Below are 17,396 nucleotides of genomic sequence, written 5' to 3'. Positions count from 1 at the left end.
GAACTCGAGTCATCGAAGTAATGGTTTAACGGCTGGAAATCGGTTTCTTTCCAGTCAAATGTGTCACTTAAGCGCGCTCTTTTCCGAACCGTTTCACTGTCACTTTCTGATTCCTCGGATTCAGAGAAACTGCTAACTGTAATTCTTGCTCTCCCCCCTGATGTAAACGGCTGAGGACTACAGCTTCGAGATTCTATTGAAGGCTCATCACTGCTAGCAACGTCGGATAATCCACGCTCACTGTCTCTCTTTGTGAGCATATCCAGGATTTCTTTATCTGTGCAACCAGGGCGACGTATTTCTCACGTAGAAAACAAGAAAGCTGCGACGAAAACACAGGAATCGAAGTCGAATTCTGCAAAGAGGGGACACAGCAACAAACATATATGCACTCTCGAATTATACAGTCAGACCACTGAACAGCTACTGGAAGAGCAGGGTGGACAGACAGCTCTGCGTGTTTACACGTACATAGCGCTCAGGTAGCTGTGAAACAGCGCGCTTAAACTCGACCCTAGCAGTGGAAAGGGCAGTGGCACGGGTACGCAACACGTCCTTAAGCCGTCGGCACACGGACCGTGCTGTCGAACGTCAACGCTGAGCGTGCTGAGTTCAACATGCAGCTGAACGCTCAGGAGCGATGCAACTTGTGCATACGGCACGTGGGCCCCAACATGCTATACGCGGTCACAACGCACTCCAGCGGCAGTTGCGGGATGATTCTAGCTCGTAAATCACACTGTTGACTTAAACGGGTGCGCGTAAAATTCCCACATTAACTCTATCAAAACGCACATTTCCTCCATTGCCCGTAGGCTAGTCGCGTTGTTCTACACTCCTGGAAATTGAAATAAGAACACCGTGAATCCATTGTCCCAGGAAGGGGAAACTTTATTGACACATTCCTGGGGTCAGATACATCACATGATCACACTGACAGAACCACAGGCACATAGACACAGGCAACAGAGCATGCACAATGTCGGCACTAGTACAGTGTATATCCACCTTTCGCAGCAATGCAGGCTGCCATTCTCCCATGGAGACGATCGTAGAGATGCTGGATGTAGTCCTGTGGAACGGCTTGCCATGCCATTTCCACCTGGCGCCTCAGTTGGACCAGCGTTCGTGCTGGACGTGCAGACCGCGTGAGACGACGCTTCATCCAGTCCCAAACATGCTCAATGGGGGACAGATCCGGAGATCTTGCTGGCCAGGGTAGTTGACTTACACCTTCTAGAGCACGTTGGGTGGCACGGGATACATGCGGACGTGCATTGTCCTGTTGGAACAGGACGTTCCCTTGCCGGTCTAGGAATGGTAGAATGATGGGTTCGATGACGGTTTGGATGTACCGTGCACTATTCAGTGTCCCCTCGACGATCACCAGTGGTGTACGGCCAGTGTAGGAGATCGCTCCCCACACCATGATGCCGGGTGTTGGCCCTGTGTGCCTCGGTCGTATGCAGTCCTGATTGTGGCGCTCACCTGCACGGTGCCAAACACGCATACGACCATCATTGGCACCAAGGCAGAAGCGACTCTCATCGCTGAAGACGACACGTCTCCATTCGTCCCTCCATTCACGCCTGTCGCGACACCACTGGAGGCGGGCTGCACGATGTTGGGGCGTGAGCGGAAGACGGCCTAACGGTGTGCGGGACCGTAGCCCAGCTTCATGGAGACGGCTGCGAATGGTCCTCGCCGATACCCCAGGAGCAACAGTGTCCCTAATTTGCTGCGAAGTGGCGGTGCGGTCCCCTACGGCACTGCGTAGGATCCTACGGTCTTGGCGTGCATCCGTGCGTCGCTGCGGTCCGGTCCCAGGTCGACGGGCACGTGCACCTTCCGCCGACCACTGGCGACAACATCGATGTACTGTGGAGACCTCACGCCCCACGTGTTGAGCAATTCGGCGGTACGTCCACCCGGCCTCCCGCATGCCCACTATACGCCCTCGCTCAAAGTCCGTCAACTGCACATACGGTTCACGTCCACGCTGTCGCGGCATGCTACCAGTGTTAAAGACTGCGATGGAGCTCCGTATGCCACGGCAAACTGGCTGACACTGACGACGGCGGTGCACAAATGCTGCGCAGCTAGCGCCATTCGACGGCCAACACCGCGGTTCCTGGTGTGTCCGCTGTGCCGTGCGTGTGATCATTGCTTGTACAGCCCTCTCGCAGTGTCCGGAGCAAGTATGGTGGGTCTGACACACCGGTGTCAATGTGTTCCTTTTTCCATTTCCAGGAGTGTATATGTAATGTACACAAATAAAAACTTCAATATCCATGTGAATGTTTTAAGACGAAAAGGAAAGTACCATGTCTAATAAGTAAGAACACAGGCTTATAAAATTTGTATTACAAACAGTGTGATACAAATTTGCAATAGTTCTCCACGTACGACAAGCATTATTTAAGAATTCCCACATTTTAGTAAAATCCTAAGGTCATTCTTACTTGTTCACTGTTCCTACCCAGTAGCAGAATTTCTGCAACATGTAAATTACAAAACGTAAAAGAAAAAGGAGCAAAATATCGTTATACAAGTAGCGCAAGCTGTCCTGTAGATTAAGCCAATCGAACAAACTCACTCCTCAAAAATAGGTGAACTTATATTTACATAACAACAAATACTAAAGTATATACTTATATTAAACTAATAGTAATGCGTCAGAACGTATTACGCGAATGTTAGGGGGGAAAAAAATTAGACAGCGCGAGATGCGAACCAACGACATTTCCTGCGTTTAAGTAGAAGTCCATAATATTACTCACTACACTACACTGATATCAACCTCTTATACTACCTCTTAATATATTACCAGTTGCTAAAAGCGCTAATCGTAGCTATGTTACTAATTGAAATTTAATTATAACAAATTGTACCAAGAAAAGTGCGTTTTTGGTGGATCCTCAGTGTTTCGTTGCCTTCAAATGGCATACTCTCATAACACGCAAGTTACAATAATACTTTTACCACGAATAAGATGTTTCTCATTTTTTGCAACGAGTCACACAGTTAACAACGGGTTTTCGAGTGATTCTCAATTTGCTGGTGCTCATAAACGGCATATATACGTATAGGCTTGAAATGAATGCCAATATGGCGCATTACAACTCTATACTGAAGGGAGATGGTGTGCGTGTGACGTGGGTGGCGTTGTGACATCTCATTGGTCAACGCTCAGTCGCACGCTCAGAATATCTCACCTGCTAGATATTGCCCTGCACGCTTGGGAAGACTTCCGAACGTGATATTCCACGCTATGACGTGAGAAACTCGGCACGCTCAACGTTCGGATGCACGGTCCGTGTGCCGACGGCTTTAGCGCTTCTACACGTCAGGCGCGAAAGGGGAACGGCGAGGAATGACGAGTTAACATGTCCCCAGCAGTCAAAGGGTCATTCTGCACAAGGGTAGGCTTGATTGTATGTCACAAATATCCCTTCATCCCAGGAGCTCTGTTCTACGAGGTTTGTGGGAGGGGGAGCTGTGTGATGAAACAGTTACAATTAGTCGAAGGCTGTCACTGAAAAAAAGTTTGAGTACCTTTTTTTCTGAATTCTGTGTCTTTGTCTTTCCTGCCAGTGTGTTGGATGCTCTGTGTAGTGGGTACCTTCTTTGTAGTGTCGCTTGTATTAGACTAGCAATTTTAGAAAGTGCATGGCTTTAAAATTGATCATGCTTTACTGCGGATTGACATTCCCACATGTATCTTGACTCATTTTAAATAAGAACATTGCTCCTATTGCTTTTGTGTTGTTTCTTTCAGTAGCATTTGTACAGGCATTAAGTTGGTAAAAAATGCCTGGCAAATGGCCTGTGAGTTGTGAAGCTTTGCAAACGAAGTGGTGATGTGTAGAGGTAATTTAGCACATCTGTGTGTGTGGGGGGGGGGGGGGGGGAGGGGGCAGGAGGGTATCATCCTAAGAGTTAAAAATGATTCTTTTCTAATATATTTCTCACTCGTAATTTATAGACATATTATAACAGGTGTACTGCTGGGCTGAGGGCAAATAAAAAGAAGAGAAAGAAAACAGTCACATACCTTTCCGGTGTACACATAAAGCATGAAGTTGCGGAACGTGTCCGGCTGGAAGTGTGGCAGCCGCACTGGGGTGGGCGTGCCTGGGGCTGCTGGGGACACAGAGCAGCCCGGGATGCGGCACACTTCACCACGCTTGGCCGTCTGGAAGCTCTTACACCTGTGCACAAACATTTGGTCTATCATTATCACAATGATGAAAATTTCATACTATACTATAACAATATTAAATTTATGTGACATATTCAGTTGGCCATTGATTAGTAACTGTTTAAACACACGGTTAAACTTTAGTGAACCAATCCCAGATTGCAATGTTTTGAAACATGGATGAAATGCAATCTGCACAAGTGTTCTTCCATGAAACATGTCTTGGTATATTTAGGGTTCAAATTCTTGGCAAACGGACTGAAACGAACAAGTAATTATGTTGCAGCAATAAATAAAATGCCGCCTCCCATGAAAATAAAAAGAGTTGAAAGCATACGCTATTATGGACAATTTATTGCAAACCCAGTTGAACTGTCTTACCCATTGAACCAACTTTCTATCAACAATTTTCCCACGTTTTAAATAGAGTGGGACACCCTTGGTATCATTTATGCACTTAACAAAAATTTCATCTTGCCATGGATCATCATGTGTTGCTCACTAACTTTGGTCCTCTGCATTGCTTAGCAGATTGGATCACCCATTTCTGTACTTATCTAATTTTCATTATTTTATCCAGTATCAAGCAGTGATGGTACATGCAAACGCCGATGTGCAGTTTGATTTCCCTTGAACCCATACCAGTCTTCACCCAATTAAATTGGTGTGTTTCCAGCTTGATTGCGATCTGTATTCGACCAGTCAGTCTTTCCCTTAACATCACGTGATGTCATGGCTACTGCCTGCAAGAATCCAATGCTGTCTCACTCACTTTGTATGACACAGGTGGTTGGACGTGTTTTCCGAACCCAAATTGCATCCTTACGGACCACAGTGGTATCAACTACACCTACACCAAGAGATTCAGTTGTGGAGTCTTGCACGAGGACCGCTACTGCATTCTATTCTCCCCTCTCTCACAAGTGCTAGGTCTCATGCACGCTGCCCATTGGGGGCTGTTCTGAATTAAAAGTTTGGTGTGACAACAAGTACTCTGGCCAAATATGGACTTAATCGTCACAGAACTGGCTTGTCAATGTTCCGCCTGTTAGGAGTATCAACCTGCACGTGCCTAGCAGTCCTCTTCCTGGTCTGACACTGGGGAGCTATGGGAGTATATCCACTTTATTTTGCTGCCATATTTTTCTCCATATAGTTGGTCTTGATTCCTTTTATGGTGTGCATACTGTAAGACCTTCGGTACACACACCATCAGATTACTTGACTTGTCGCTCTAACGAAGTAGGCAAGTGTCAGCAATATGTCTCGTGGTCTTATTGTGGCATGTTTATCTTCTGCGATTAGGTCAGACGATATAAATGCCACTTGCACGCTTAGAGTAGCAGATTGACAGTGACCAACTTTAAACAGAACCTGATTAATTTTCACACACATTTATTAAAATAATAACAATCATAAACCTTACTTAACTTGATTCTATTTCCAATTGACAATCTGAAGTTCCTTTGGTCTTGGTACGTTAATCTTATTCTCACATATCTCTGATAGTTTACGAAGTGTCTATACATTTATCTTCATGGCTATGTACAGGAATACGATAATCTTATTAGACGCAGACTGAAACTTGACTACAGACTAATGCAGACTAAGGCAGACTAATGCAGACTGACTAATCGGAGGTCTGTACACTCGTTATAATACCTCGCGCGTTCAGGTATCACTGCGTGAGTGTGATCTGCGAGGAGAAAAGGTTCTACATTAGTAGGAATCACATTGGCTGCGTTACATATTAATACACGGATCGGCGGAAGCAGAATTTGGTCCGTCTCTAAGACAGCGCCATCTCGTAGTGCGGAGACGGACGAGCGCTGCGTCTGCGCTGTTGTGCTTAGCGGGGTGCGCTCTATTGGGAAAGTTGTGTACGTGCTGACTATGCGGAACTATGTACACAACACCTTTCTTCACTTTCTTTTTATGTTCCATGTGTCTCCAGTTGCCCATGAAAAAAACTTTACCCCTGAAGAGACCCCATGCACTTTGTTTCTGATAATCGGACAGTGTTTATCTCACATGACTTCAAACAGATTTATGCCCATAGTGAGATTCAACACGTTTGCATCGCACTTTTCACCACGCCTCCAACAGTCATATGGAATAGTATATCTGCCCTTTCAAAACCTAACTTCACAAGGAAATGATGATTAATGCTGCACCTAATTCCCTCTGTCATTTTCTAGCAACTTACTGGGCCACCCCAATAAACAACAACAAACTGACATAGGGGCTAAATGGTCGTTCCAAGAGCACTGTCTTGGATGTGTAACACAAACTGCCAGTGCACATCATTGCCGAGCTCTCTGAATTCCAGGTAGGTACCATGGTGTGGGCTGGTAATTCCAGACACCATCCAATCTGGATCCATGGGTGATCTCCATCTGTGATGTTTATTGACCCTTGCACCTACAGACTTCCTTGTTGCCATCGAAATCAACTTTGCCTTCACCATTCTGGTCAGTAGCCACTTGCTTTGATGTCCCGGGCTGATGCTCCAGTCCTGTGGCGATTCATGAATCTTCCATCGACCTTCGCCCTGGCCTGGCCTTCTGCAGTGATCTGCATGGGCCTTTCCCAGGGTTGGCCCATTCTGGATCATGAACCACTTTGTCTTCTCCCTGACAGTTGGTCACTGCTCGGGATTTGGTGTGGCGGTGAGGAGGAGAGGGGTGGGGGTGGGAAGGGTTGTAGTGGTATCATCTGATGTCACTATGGAAACCGAATAGCAGACATAACATTACTGTCGACCGCAGTGGCACTACTACTCAAGAGGGCACTTGTCATCAAGAATGCTCTCTAATGAGACCACACGAGCATCCAGCATATACGTAAGCCAGACCAGAGGCTGTCTGGGTCAGTTGTGGTGCAATCTGTGGAGTGTGCAGTGAGCGTGCTATTGGTGTTTATATTGTATTCTCTTGTAACACACAACCCATTGATATTGCATGGAATGAACTTGGAGTATTGACTTACAATAGCTTGCACTGTTTCTGAGAAGCATCCTGTATGTATATATCTTGTTATAGATAAAATAGATTGAGCCTACATTGATTGTAGATCACCTTTTACGAAAGTTATCAGTGGGATGTTAAATGCTTATCATTCTTGCTTCCAATTTCCTATGCAGACAATGTTAAATCTATATCCCTGTCGGCTGGATGTTGAAGGTTCCTAGAGCATTTTCTAAGCTTGAATATTATGATACTCCTGGGGATAAGGAAGCTGCTCTCAATTAACCAGCACTTTTCCAGAAAAAAACACTCATCTGAAATATAGTTCACCTTCTGCACATGATATCTTGCAAAATAGTAGCTGTAGGAATAGGGGGATTTTTTCCTTGCTAGATTTCCAAAAATCATTTGTTATTGCCCCAGGTAATTAAATGATAATAAAGATACAATCATACAGACTAACATTGTACATATGTGGCTATCTCAAAGAATTTTTTATGAATAGGACCTAGAATATTGTACTGGTTGCCAGATATTCAGCAGCTGAAAGTAATACAATGTTATAGATGTACACAAACAGTTTTATCAGATTGGGTCATCTGCAGTGTCAGATTGTTCACAGACCATGCTGTTGTCTACAGGGAAGTAAGGGAACACTTGAAAGCTTAGGCAGCATTTCCACTTGGTGCACAGAATGGCAGCTCTCTTTAAATGTGGATAAATGCAAGATAATGGTCGTAACAAAAGGAAAGACTCAGACAGTATGCAGTTACAAGATCAATGGTAGATGTGAAGAGGCTATCAGTTTGGTTAAATATCTAGGAGGTAATTCTGTGAATCAATATGAAATAGGAAAAAACCTGTGGCAATAAAGGCCAAGATAGGGCTTAGATCTGTTTAGAGGGTTCTAGGAAAGTGTAATTCGTCTGTAAAAGAAACAGCACACAATAAGCTAGTCTGAATAATGTAGAGTACTTCTCCATCATCTGGAGTGCATATCGCGTAGGAATGACTGGAGACAGAATATGAATTGAAAATCACACAGCAAGGATCATACCAGGTCAGCACTTCTCATACAAAATGTTCAGGAAGCTAATATTGGAAAGAAAGTTAATGATGTTCTTGAAAAACCTTATCAGGTAAATTTAGAACAATTCTGTTACCTCCATCATATAACTCACTTAAGGATATGAAAAGAAGAGATTAGGCCTTACAGTAATTACATATAGACAGTCATTTTCTTGATCCATACACAAATGTAATAGGATAGGTAGTCACTAATATTGGTAATACACAGTCTCCATGATGTATTTTTCAGTTACCTGCAAACTGAAGCACCAAAGAATCTGGTATAGGCATTCATATTCAAATACAGAGACATGTACACAGGCAGAATACAGCGCTGTCGTTGGCAAAGCCTATATAAGACAAGTGTCTGGCGCAATGGTCAGATTCGTTACTGCTGCTACAATGGCAGGTTATCATGATTTACGTGAGTATCACGTTCAAACTCACATGTTCTGAACAGTGCTGACACTCGCCTACTTCGTATCCATGTGTGACACCACCCTTCCTCACTTAACCTTCATTAACATACGTGCTGCTTTGTAGCATTTATTTATTTGCTCTGTTACTCTTTTATCTTCATGTTTCCCTTTCTCTCTCTCCTTTTGGTTTTCTAATGCCCCCTATTCTGCTTTTATCCTAGTTTTTTGTTGCACTATTCTTTTCACTTCTCATTTCTCTTGAACTTAATGTATCTTTACTTCTCTCTCTGTACTTCTTTTGTCTGTGGTCTAAAGTTGACACAGTTGCTCACCAATGTACTAACTTTGAGCACCAACTCTTTCTTACACCTCTTCCTTCATCTTTGTCTCCTCTTGCCCTCACAATGGATGGAACCCCTCTCAACTTGGGGTCTGAGTAACCTTTGTCAACCGATCCTTGTTTCCTCCCTCAGCAAGTGACTAATAATTCCAAAACTTAGGATAGTTTTTTTCTGTTTTTATTTGCTTTTGAATGTAAGTGCTGGTCAGCCATTTTGTTTCCTTGTAAAATTAATTTTAAAAAAGATTGGCATTGCACCATCATATGACATGTATTTAGTAACTCCCAACTAACTGGTGAGACTATATATAACAATAAAAAAGAGTCCATATACTGTACCTGACCATGAGTATAAGCCTGTGAGCATAAACAGGGACCTCCTCTCGCCCCACAAGAAAGACGATGTCTGCAGAATCGTGATCCTCAGCAAGTCGAGCGAGGTCTTCCAGTAGTCGTGGCACTCCTGATAGGCTCTTGTCTGGGAAATGCCCAGCAGTAGCTGCTACACGGGTACCCATCCTGCACAGAATTAAAGTGTTTCAGAAGTTCAAATGGTTCAAATGGCTCTGAGCACTATGGGACTTAACATTTGAGGTCATCAGTCCCCTTGAACTTAGAACTACTTAACCCTGACTAACCTAAGGACATCACACACATCCATGCCCGAGGCAGGATTCGAACCTGCGACGCAGCAGTCGCACGGCTCCGGACTGAAGTGCCTAGAACCGCTCAGCCACCGCGGCCGGCGTTTCAGAAGTCTGAGGAGGCATGCAAGCTGGTTTTCTCTGACCACACTGCACAATGACTCATAAAACAGTATTGTCTTGTTTCATTTTACCATGCACCTTTAATGGAAATTTTCTTCTTCTTGTTCTTCCTTCATGATAATTCTGTCAGCATACACATAGGCATTAATTTACCACTAACAGATAAATTTAGGTATTTTTAAGATAAAAGTAACAGTTATCAAAGTAAAGCCATATATTGAGGTAGGCAGGGAGTATCCGAGGGACAGGTTCAGCTGCCTAGTTGGAAAGGTTCACTTTTATCTGATAGACTGGCACATTTTCTTCACGAATGTGTGTATTGTGTCTTAACTATGTATGAGGTGTAATCAGAAAGTAACAGCAAATTTTGTTTTTCTTAAAGAATCTTTATTTATTCAACATCAACTTTGTCTCCTTCACAGCAATGCCCCTCAGATATAATATACTAGTGTCAGTGCTTTTTCCAATCTTGGAAGCACATCTGGAACTCACTTTTCATCACGATGTTCATCTCTTTCAGCAATTCTGTTATCATTTCATCAATGATGGCAAAACTATGTCCTTTCATGGTTCTCTTAAGTCTTGGGAATGAATAGAAGTCAGAAGGGGCCATGCCCAGTAAATATGGTCGCTGAGGCATCATAACTGTTTTGTTTGTCAGAAAATCACAGATAAGCAATGAGGTGTGAGCAGAAGCATTAATTAACGAGATTCAGTTTCCATGAGTGGTTTCGCCACAATTATGGTCGTTTTCGTCAGACGGCTTCAGGCAGATGTCGCATAACTTCCAGGTAGAATTCCTTATTGACCGTACGACCAAAAGGCAGGAACTCATGATGCACTTTCCCGTTGCAATCGGACGGAAGAATGAGGAGAACCTTCACACATGATCGAATTCGTCGAATTTGTTTCGGTCTTGGCTCTTCAGGTATTTTTCATTGGGGCAACTGGGCCTTGGTTTCGGCATCGCACCCATATACCCATGTTTCGTCACCTGTTGTAACCTTCTTTAGAAGTTCTGGATTGCTGTCGACTTGATTCAGCAGTTCCTGGGAGAGGTCTACGCAACGTTATATTTGGTAATTTTGCTGCTTCACGTTTCATGCCCAAAACATCCGAAAAAATTGCTTGGCACGAGCCAAAGAAAGTGCCGACGTCGCCAGCAACCTCTCTGATGGTGATTTGGCTATTTTCCAGAAGCATTTTCTTTACTTCTTCCACATTTTGGTCAGTAACTGATGTGTTCGGGCGTCCAGGGCGGTCGTCGTTTTCGTCTTCTCGACCCTCGTTGAAACGTTTGTCCTACTCGTAAACTCTTGTCTTAGTCGTAGGAAATTCGCCAAAAGCCACAGTCAATGTTTCGAACGCGATACTGCACTTTATTTCATTTTTCAAGCAAAATTTAATGCAAATCTTTGATGTATCTTTTTCGAAAGCAAAAATTCACCGAGCTCTCTAAAACACGTATAACCTTTTCAACTGTCAACGATACATTAAATATGCAAAACAGAAATTATGCATAAATAAAAGGGCTTGCCCTGGACAGACTAGCGTAGAGACTTGCATCAAACGGGTTTTTGAACCGGTGTCTACATCAAGAACAACGTTGTGGTGCACACCTCATGTACCGTACACACTATAGTGTCTCTAAAGATGCCTGCTCCAAAATAAGCCAGGCTCTGTTGCCTCTAATCTTGCCAGGTGAAATAAATGCAAATATGGTAGTTGCTGTCATGGTTAATGAAATCTGGAAATTAGGTATAAATTATCTCCAAACAGCCACAATAATCACACAACATACCCAGATAGCCACGCGCATTAAAGCGCCGCTTCCGGAACGGGGAGGTGTGGGGGCCCAGATTGAATCCACCCAGCGGATAAACGACGAGGGTCTGTGTGCAGGCCAGCCTGGATGTGCTGTTTGGGCGGTTTCCCACGCCTCACTAGGTGAATACTGGGCTGATACCCCAGTACCACTTCAGTTACACAGTTCACAAATGTTTAGAAAACTCTCTCACACTTTCACAGGAATAACACTAAATGCACACAACTGAGGTACACAAGTCCGTCCTGGGATGGGAGAAGGGGGGGCTTATGTAGTGTCAATAGGAAGAGCATCTGGCCACCACTTAAATTAACTATCCCAAATCACTTACTAGCCATGCCGACCCTGCATCGATGTGACACAAAGGTATAAGAAAGAGAAGAAGCCAGAATTACACCATGGATTAAAGACAGAACTTTATGGGAATGCAGGCTTTCTCACCGAATTTCAGTGATGAAATTTTTAAACGAAATTTCAGTGATGAAATTTTTAAACGAAATTTCAGTGATGAAATTTTTAAACAAAATTTTACTCGTCATCTTCAGGATAACTGTTGAGTTCACGTCCAGTTCGTTTATTGATAGCAATGTACGTCCACAGGCCCTCTGCTGAGGGATCAGTGGATCGGCCAGTCGCATGCCTCCAGGATAGATGATATTCCAGCCACTGCCTCTGCTGCTTTCACGTCAGAGTGTTGCTGATGTGAAACTTCCTGGCAGATTCAAACTGTGTGCCGGACCGAGACTCGAACTGGGGACCTTTGTGAGGGCGGGGCGTGAGTCGTGCTTGAGTAGCTCGGTTGGTAGAGCACTTGCCCGCGAAAGGCAAAGGTCCCGAGTTCGAGTCTCGGTCCGGCACACAGTTTTAATCTGCCAGGAAGTTTCATATCAGCGCACACTCCGCTGCAGAGTGAAAATCTCATTCTGTTGCTGATGTATTTTTACAAACACCACATCCATGTGGAACTCAATTGGAAACTACTATCCCAGTTGACAAGATCGTTGTGTACTCTTATTTCCATTGCCTCTTTGATGAACGTACCCCAGAACCAGTTGGTGTGGCACTGCACCTTTGTTTGTTCAAAAACAAACATGTGGCCTTCATTGATGGTGTGCTGTGCACTGCATACTTGTCGGTTCAGCTGAGGTGAACGCCCCCCACATGTTCTGAGCTGTGCTGTGAGTTATGTCGCTGCATCTGGCCAATGTACCGCATGCCACACTCGCAACACATGATGCAGACGCCAAGTGCCCATAGCTCTAGTTGATCTTCGACTGACACGAGCATAATCTCGGTTTTAACTGCTGAGTGGAAAATGGTTTTTATGTTGTGTGTCTCCATTATCCTAGCAGTCCTGGCTGTTAGTGGGCCTGCACACAGAAGGAAATCTGCAAGCAGAAAGCTACCCTGAAATAATACAAGTTCCGCCGACTTCCAGGTGCTTGCCTGCAGAATGTCGACACAAGTGAGTCGAGGATTACCATCAGTTTGACGGGAAAAGAACTGGATAAGGCGACAACATCCGTGCTGGAAAAAACGTCTGATTTTTCCACCAGGTCCAAGATCATATCACCTAAGTGAGAGATTAGCAGCAGCTTCTAGCAAGCCATGTGCGGTCTCCCCTCTGATACCACTGAACAGTTCAGAAGGGAGACCAGCAGGGCCCTTGAGAAAGCCAAAACGCCAAAGCATACTGTCTCAGTGGCAGAATGCAAGCTATACATTCCCTTTTTGAGGATAATGACACATTCGTCCTAGCAGCTGACAAAGGCAATGCAACAATGCTGTTACAGTCAGTGGAATGTTGGCAAACGTCTGAGATGCTATTACAGTATCCAGAATAGAACCAAGTGAAGAAGTATTCTGCACCAAATGTGACAAGGAACACCATCTCACTCCTCAACAACTCAGGTCCAGACAAGGTGAAGTGACCATGTGATCTCGTTGCCAAAATTACTCATGACCTGTCGGGACAGTGCATGGTACTGATGCAGAATAAAAGGAATGAGAGAATACAAGCTCTCGGAAATTATTATGTTATACTTAACTTCAATAAAATGACTCCTTGATGATTTCCAGATACAAGTCTTTCGTAAAGAATGCTGCGACTACACTGTGTCGATACTAGAATGATCTAGACTACAGCTACACAACAGTTCACCAAGAAACCGTCTTCCACTCTGTAGGAACTGGACACAACTGCGGTTGGGCGATCGCTTTGTCCTCATGATCCTTAGCACCGGAGGTGCCTCAGCTCAAGGGACATGGCACTAGTATGGCTATTGGTTGGCTGGCGCTGGTCGCTATCCCTGTCGGATGACTGTGGATCTCCCATTACCAACCTCTGAACCTGAATGATTGCCCCCTGGACAGTATCAACTAGCTATGATGCCACACGGAGATATGGCCAACTGGTTTACCCCAGACCACCAGTAACACCATGGCCTTATGGCTTCCCGTAAATACACAGAGAGGAAATTCCACTATGTCAGATACTGAACATTAAAAATTCGCCAACGTAAGGCATAAACATACACCTAGCACAGCTACCAAAACTTCTCATGCACAACTTTCCACTCTACGTCGAAAAAAACGTCAGTGAAAGTGAATGATCTATTAGTCAACTCCTACGTCACTTCTCTTCACGTGGGTACAGCTAGAAGATTCTACTGTATTACTAGAATCACTTTGAGAGCGACATGGTGAAACTGTTTCAACATGCATTCACCACCAGCTACTTCCGGTTTGACAAAGTTCTATGAACAGGTAGACGCTGTCACCATGGGATCTCCTCTAGCACCAGACATCGATAACCTACATAAGGAACAACTTGAGGAAACAGCTTTCAGAATCACACACTTGACACCAAAGGGATTTACAGTTATATGGACGTCACATTCTTGGTTTGGCTGCATGAAGAAGGAAACCAATAAGAATTCCTGTGCCTCCCTAACAGCATACACAAAAACATCAGGTTCATCATGAAATAGAAAAAACGGACGCCTAGTCATCCTAAACATAGTGGTAGAGATCCCCGATTTCAAGCTGGGACATTCTGTCTATAGGAAGAGGACACACATGCATGTGTACATAAATGCAAATAGCTGCCACCATCCAATGCAATGCAAATCTGTGCTAATAATCCTGGTACAAAGAGCGTGAGCCGTATACGACGAGTTACAGCTTCTGCTGGTCGAAGATGCAAATAATATGGACTCTCCAGCCTACCAAGAAGAAGAAACAAAAGAACCCAAAAGGAGAAACCAAGCGCCTGTCGCTCCTTCCGTCCACAGGATCGGCCACAACCAAGATTGCCAGGATAATGGAGAACATAAAAGTCAAATTCTCGTCAACAATCAAAATCAAGACTATGTTCCAAGTTAGTCAAAGACCATCTAGGGCTATGGGCACCTGGTGTCTACAGCATCAGTTGCGAGTGTGGCGTCCATTACATCGATCAGACATAGCAATACGTCTCGAAGCACTGTTCAGAACATGTGAGGAGCGTTCACGTGGGCTAAACCAACAAGTCTGCAGTGACAGAACAGAGGTTCATCGAATGCCACATGTTTGTTTTAGAAATCTTGTCAACCAGGACAGCAGTCTCGATCCGAATTTCACATGGGATGTATCCTTAGCAAGTATATGTCAAGGACATTCTGATGTGAAAGCGGCGGAGGGAAAAGACAGACAGCTCCGGGACTCAGCGCCCAGGCGCCGCTCCACCCGTTTTGGGTCTTCAGCAGAAGGTCCAGTTGCTGTAAAGGAACAAACTGGACATGTACCTAATCCGACTATTCGCCATAGGATGATAAGGAAATTTGTCGAAACGTTGCAACAACATGACACCACGATTCGGATAATAACCCCAAAAGTTTTCATCGACAGCACGAGGCCACTGAATAATAGCTTAAATATATATTGCGTAAATGATGCTTATCATCATTCCTGTTGACAACAGCTCGAATTGTTGATTATGCAGCTGAGGGTCTACTAAATGGTTCAAATGGCTCTAAGCACTCTGGGACTTAACATCTGAGGTCATCATATAGAACTACTTAAACCTAACTAACCTTCAGGATATCACACAGTGCTGGTCACAGTAGGATTTGGCAACTATGAAAACAAGCATTAGAAGCTCTCGACGTGTGCAGGTGGGCATTATCTTGCTGAAATGTAAGCCCAGGATGGCTTGCCATGAAGGGCAATAAGATGGGGCGTGGAACATCATCGACGAACCGCTGTGATGTAAGTGTGCCGCTGATGACAACCAAAGGTGGCCTGCTATGAAAAGAAATAACTCCTCAGATCAGTCAAGTTGATATCGAACGACTGTCCAGGGCGTCTCCAGACGCGTCTTCGGGCTGGAATCTCATTGAATGAAGTGGAATTGTCTTCAGTGATGAGTCCCGCTTCCAACTGACCTCCGATGACCAGCGAAGAGACGCCCTGGACAGCGGTGGGATACCAACCAGGCTGTCGCCCACTCTATGGCCCGACAACCATGAGCGATGGTTTGAGGTGCGATTTCATTTCACAGCGGGACACCTTTGTCATTCGCGGTACCCTTACAGCACAGCTGTACGTCGGCGATATTCTACGCTCAGTTTTGTTGCCCTTCGTGGCAAGCCATCCTGACATTTCAGCAAGATAACGCCCACTGGCATACGGCGAGAGTTTCTACTCCCTGTTTTCATGTTTTTCAAACCCTACCTTGGCCAGCAAAGTCGCCGGATCTCTGCCCACCTGAGAATGTTTGGAGCATTATGGACAGGACTCTCCAACTAGCTCGAGATTTTGACGATCTAACACACAAATTGGAAAAAAAATTGAGCACGATAGCCCTCAGGAGGGCATCCAATAACTCTATAAATCATCCAGTTTTTCTGAAATTTTAATTATTTGTTTGTCTGTATATGTACATCATATTTACTAATTTCCATCCCATTCGGATAACTCATTCTTAGTGCTTCATTTTTTTAATCTTAGAGTGTATCTGTTGTGATACCAGACACGTTATAGCCAGCAGCTCTTCTCAAATGGTTCAAATGGCCCTGTACACTATGGGACTTAACTTCTGAGGTCATCAGTCCCCTAGAACTTAGAACTACTTAAACCTAACTAATCTAATGACATCACACACATCCATGCCCGAGGCATGATTCGAACCTGCGACCGTAGCGGCGCGCGGTTCCAGACTGTAACGCCTAGAACAGCTCGGCCACCCTGACCGGCAGCTCTTCTCAAAGACCTCATTTCCACATCTTGCATTCTTCGTTCATTTATAGCTGTTACTGTGTATGTCGCATTGGAATGTAGTACAGGCGGTATTGCCAATGATTTGTAGAGCTTTATTAGGGTTTCTTTTCCCCTTCTTTTTATTCATTGTTCTGTATATACACTTCTGGAAATTGAAATAAGAACACCGTGAATTCATTGTCCCAGGAAGGGGAAACTTTATTGACACATTCCTGGGGTCAGATACATCACATGATCACACTGACAGAACCACAGGCACATAGACACAGGCAACAGAGCATGCACAATGTCGGCACTAGTACAGTGTATATCCACCTTTCGCAGCAATGCAGGCTGCTATTCTCCCATGGAGACGATCGTAGAGATGCTGGATGTAGTCCTGTGGAACGGCTTGCCATGCCATTTCCACCTGGCGCCTCAGTTGGACCAGCGTTCGTGCTGGACGTGCAGACCGCGTGAGACGACGCTTCATCCAGTCCCAAACATGCTCAATGGGGGACAGATCCGGAGATCTTGCTGGCCAGGGTAGTTGACTTACACCTTCTAGAGCA

The 17,396-nt window shown here is 44.7% G+C and overlaps 1 protein-coding gene across 1 annotated transcript in view; it reads right to left on the bottom strand.

Annotated features, from left to right (window-relative positions):
- The window catches only part of LOC126473686 (uncharacterized), a 135,522-nt gene that overhangs the window by 92,436 nt on the left and 25,690 nt on the right, over nt 1-17,396 (bottom strand). The window contains exons 2-3 of the mRNA XM_050100922.1: nt 9,334-9,513; nt 4,055-4,211 (exon numbers count right to left, since the gene is read on the bottom strand). Coding sequence (XP_049956879.1) covers nt 4,055-4,211; nt 9,334-9,513 — 337 coding nt within the window. The remainder of the gene's footprint in view (nt 1-4,054; nt 4,212-9,333; nt 9,514-17,396) is intronic.

This window comes from Schistocerca serialis, chromosome 4, assembly GCF_023864345.2.
Source record: "Schistocerca serialis cubense isolate TAMUIC-IGC-003099 chromosome 4, iqSchSeri2.2, whole genome shotgun sequence".
Classification (NCBI taxonomy): domain Eukaryota; kingdom Metazoa; phylum Arthropoda; class Insecta; order Orthoptera; family Acrididae; genus Schistocerca; species Schistocerca serialis.
Note: the sequence above shows the minus strand (reverse complement) of the source record. Positions and strands in the feature narration are given on the sequence as shown.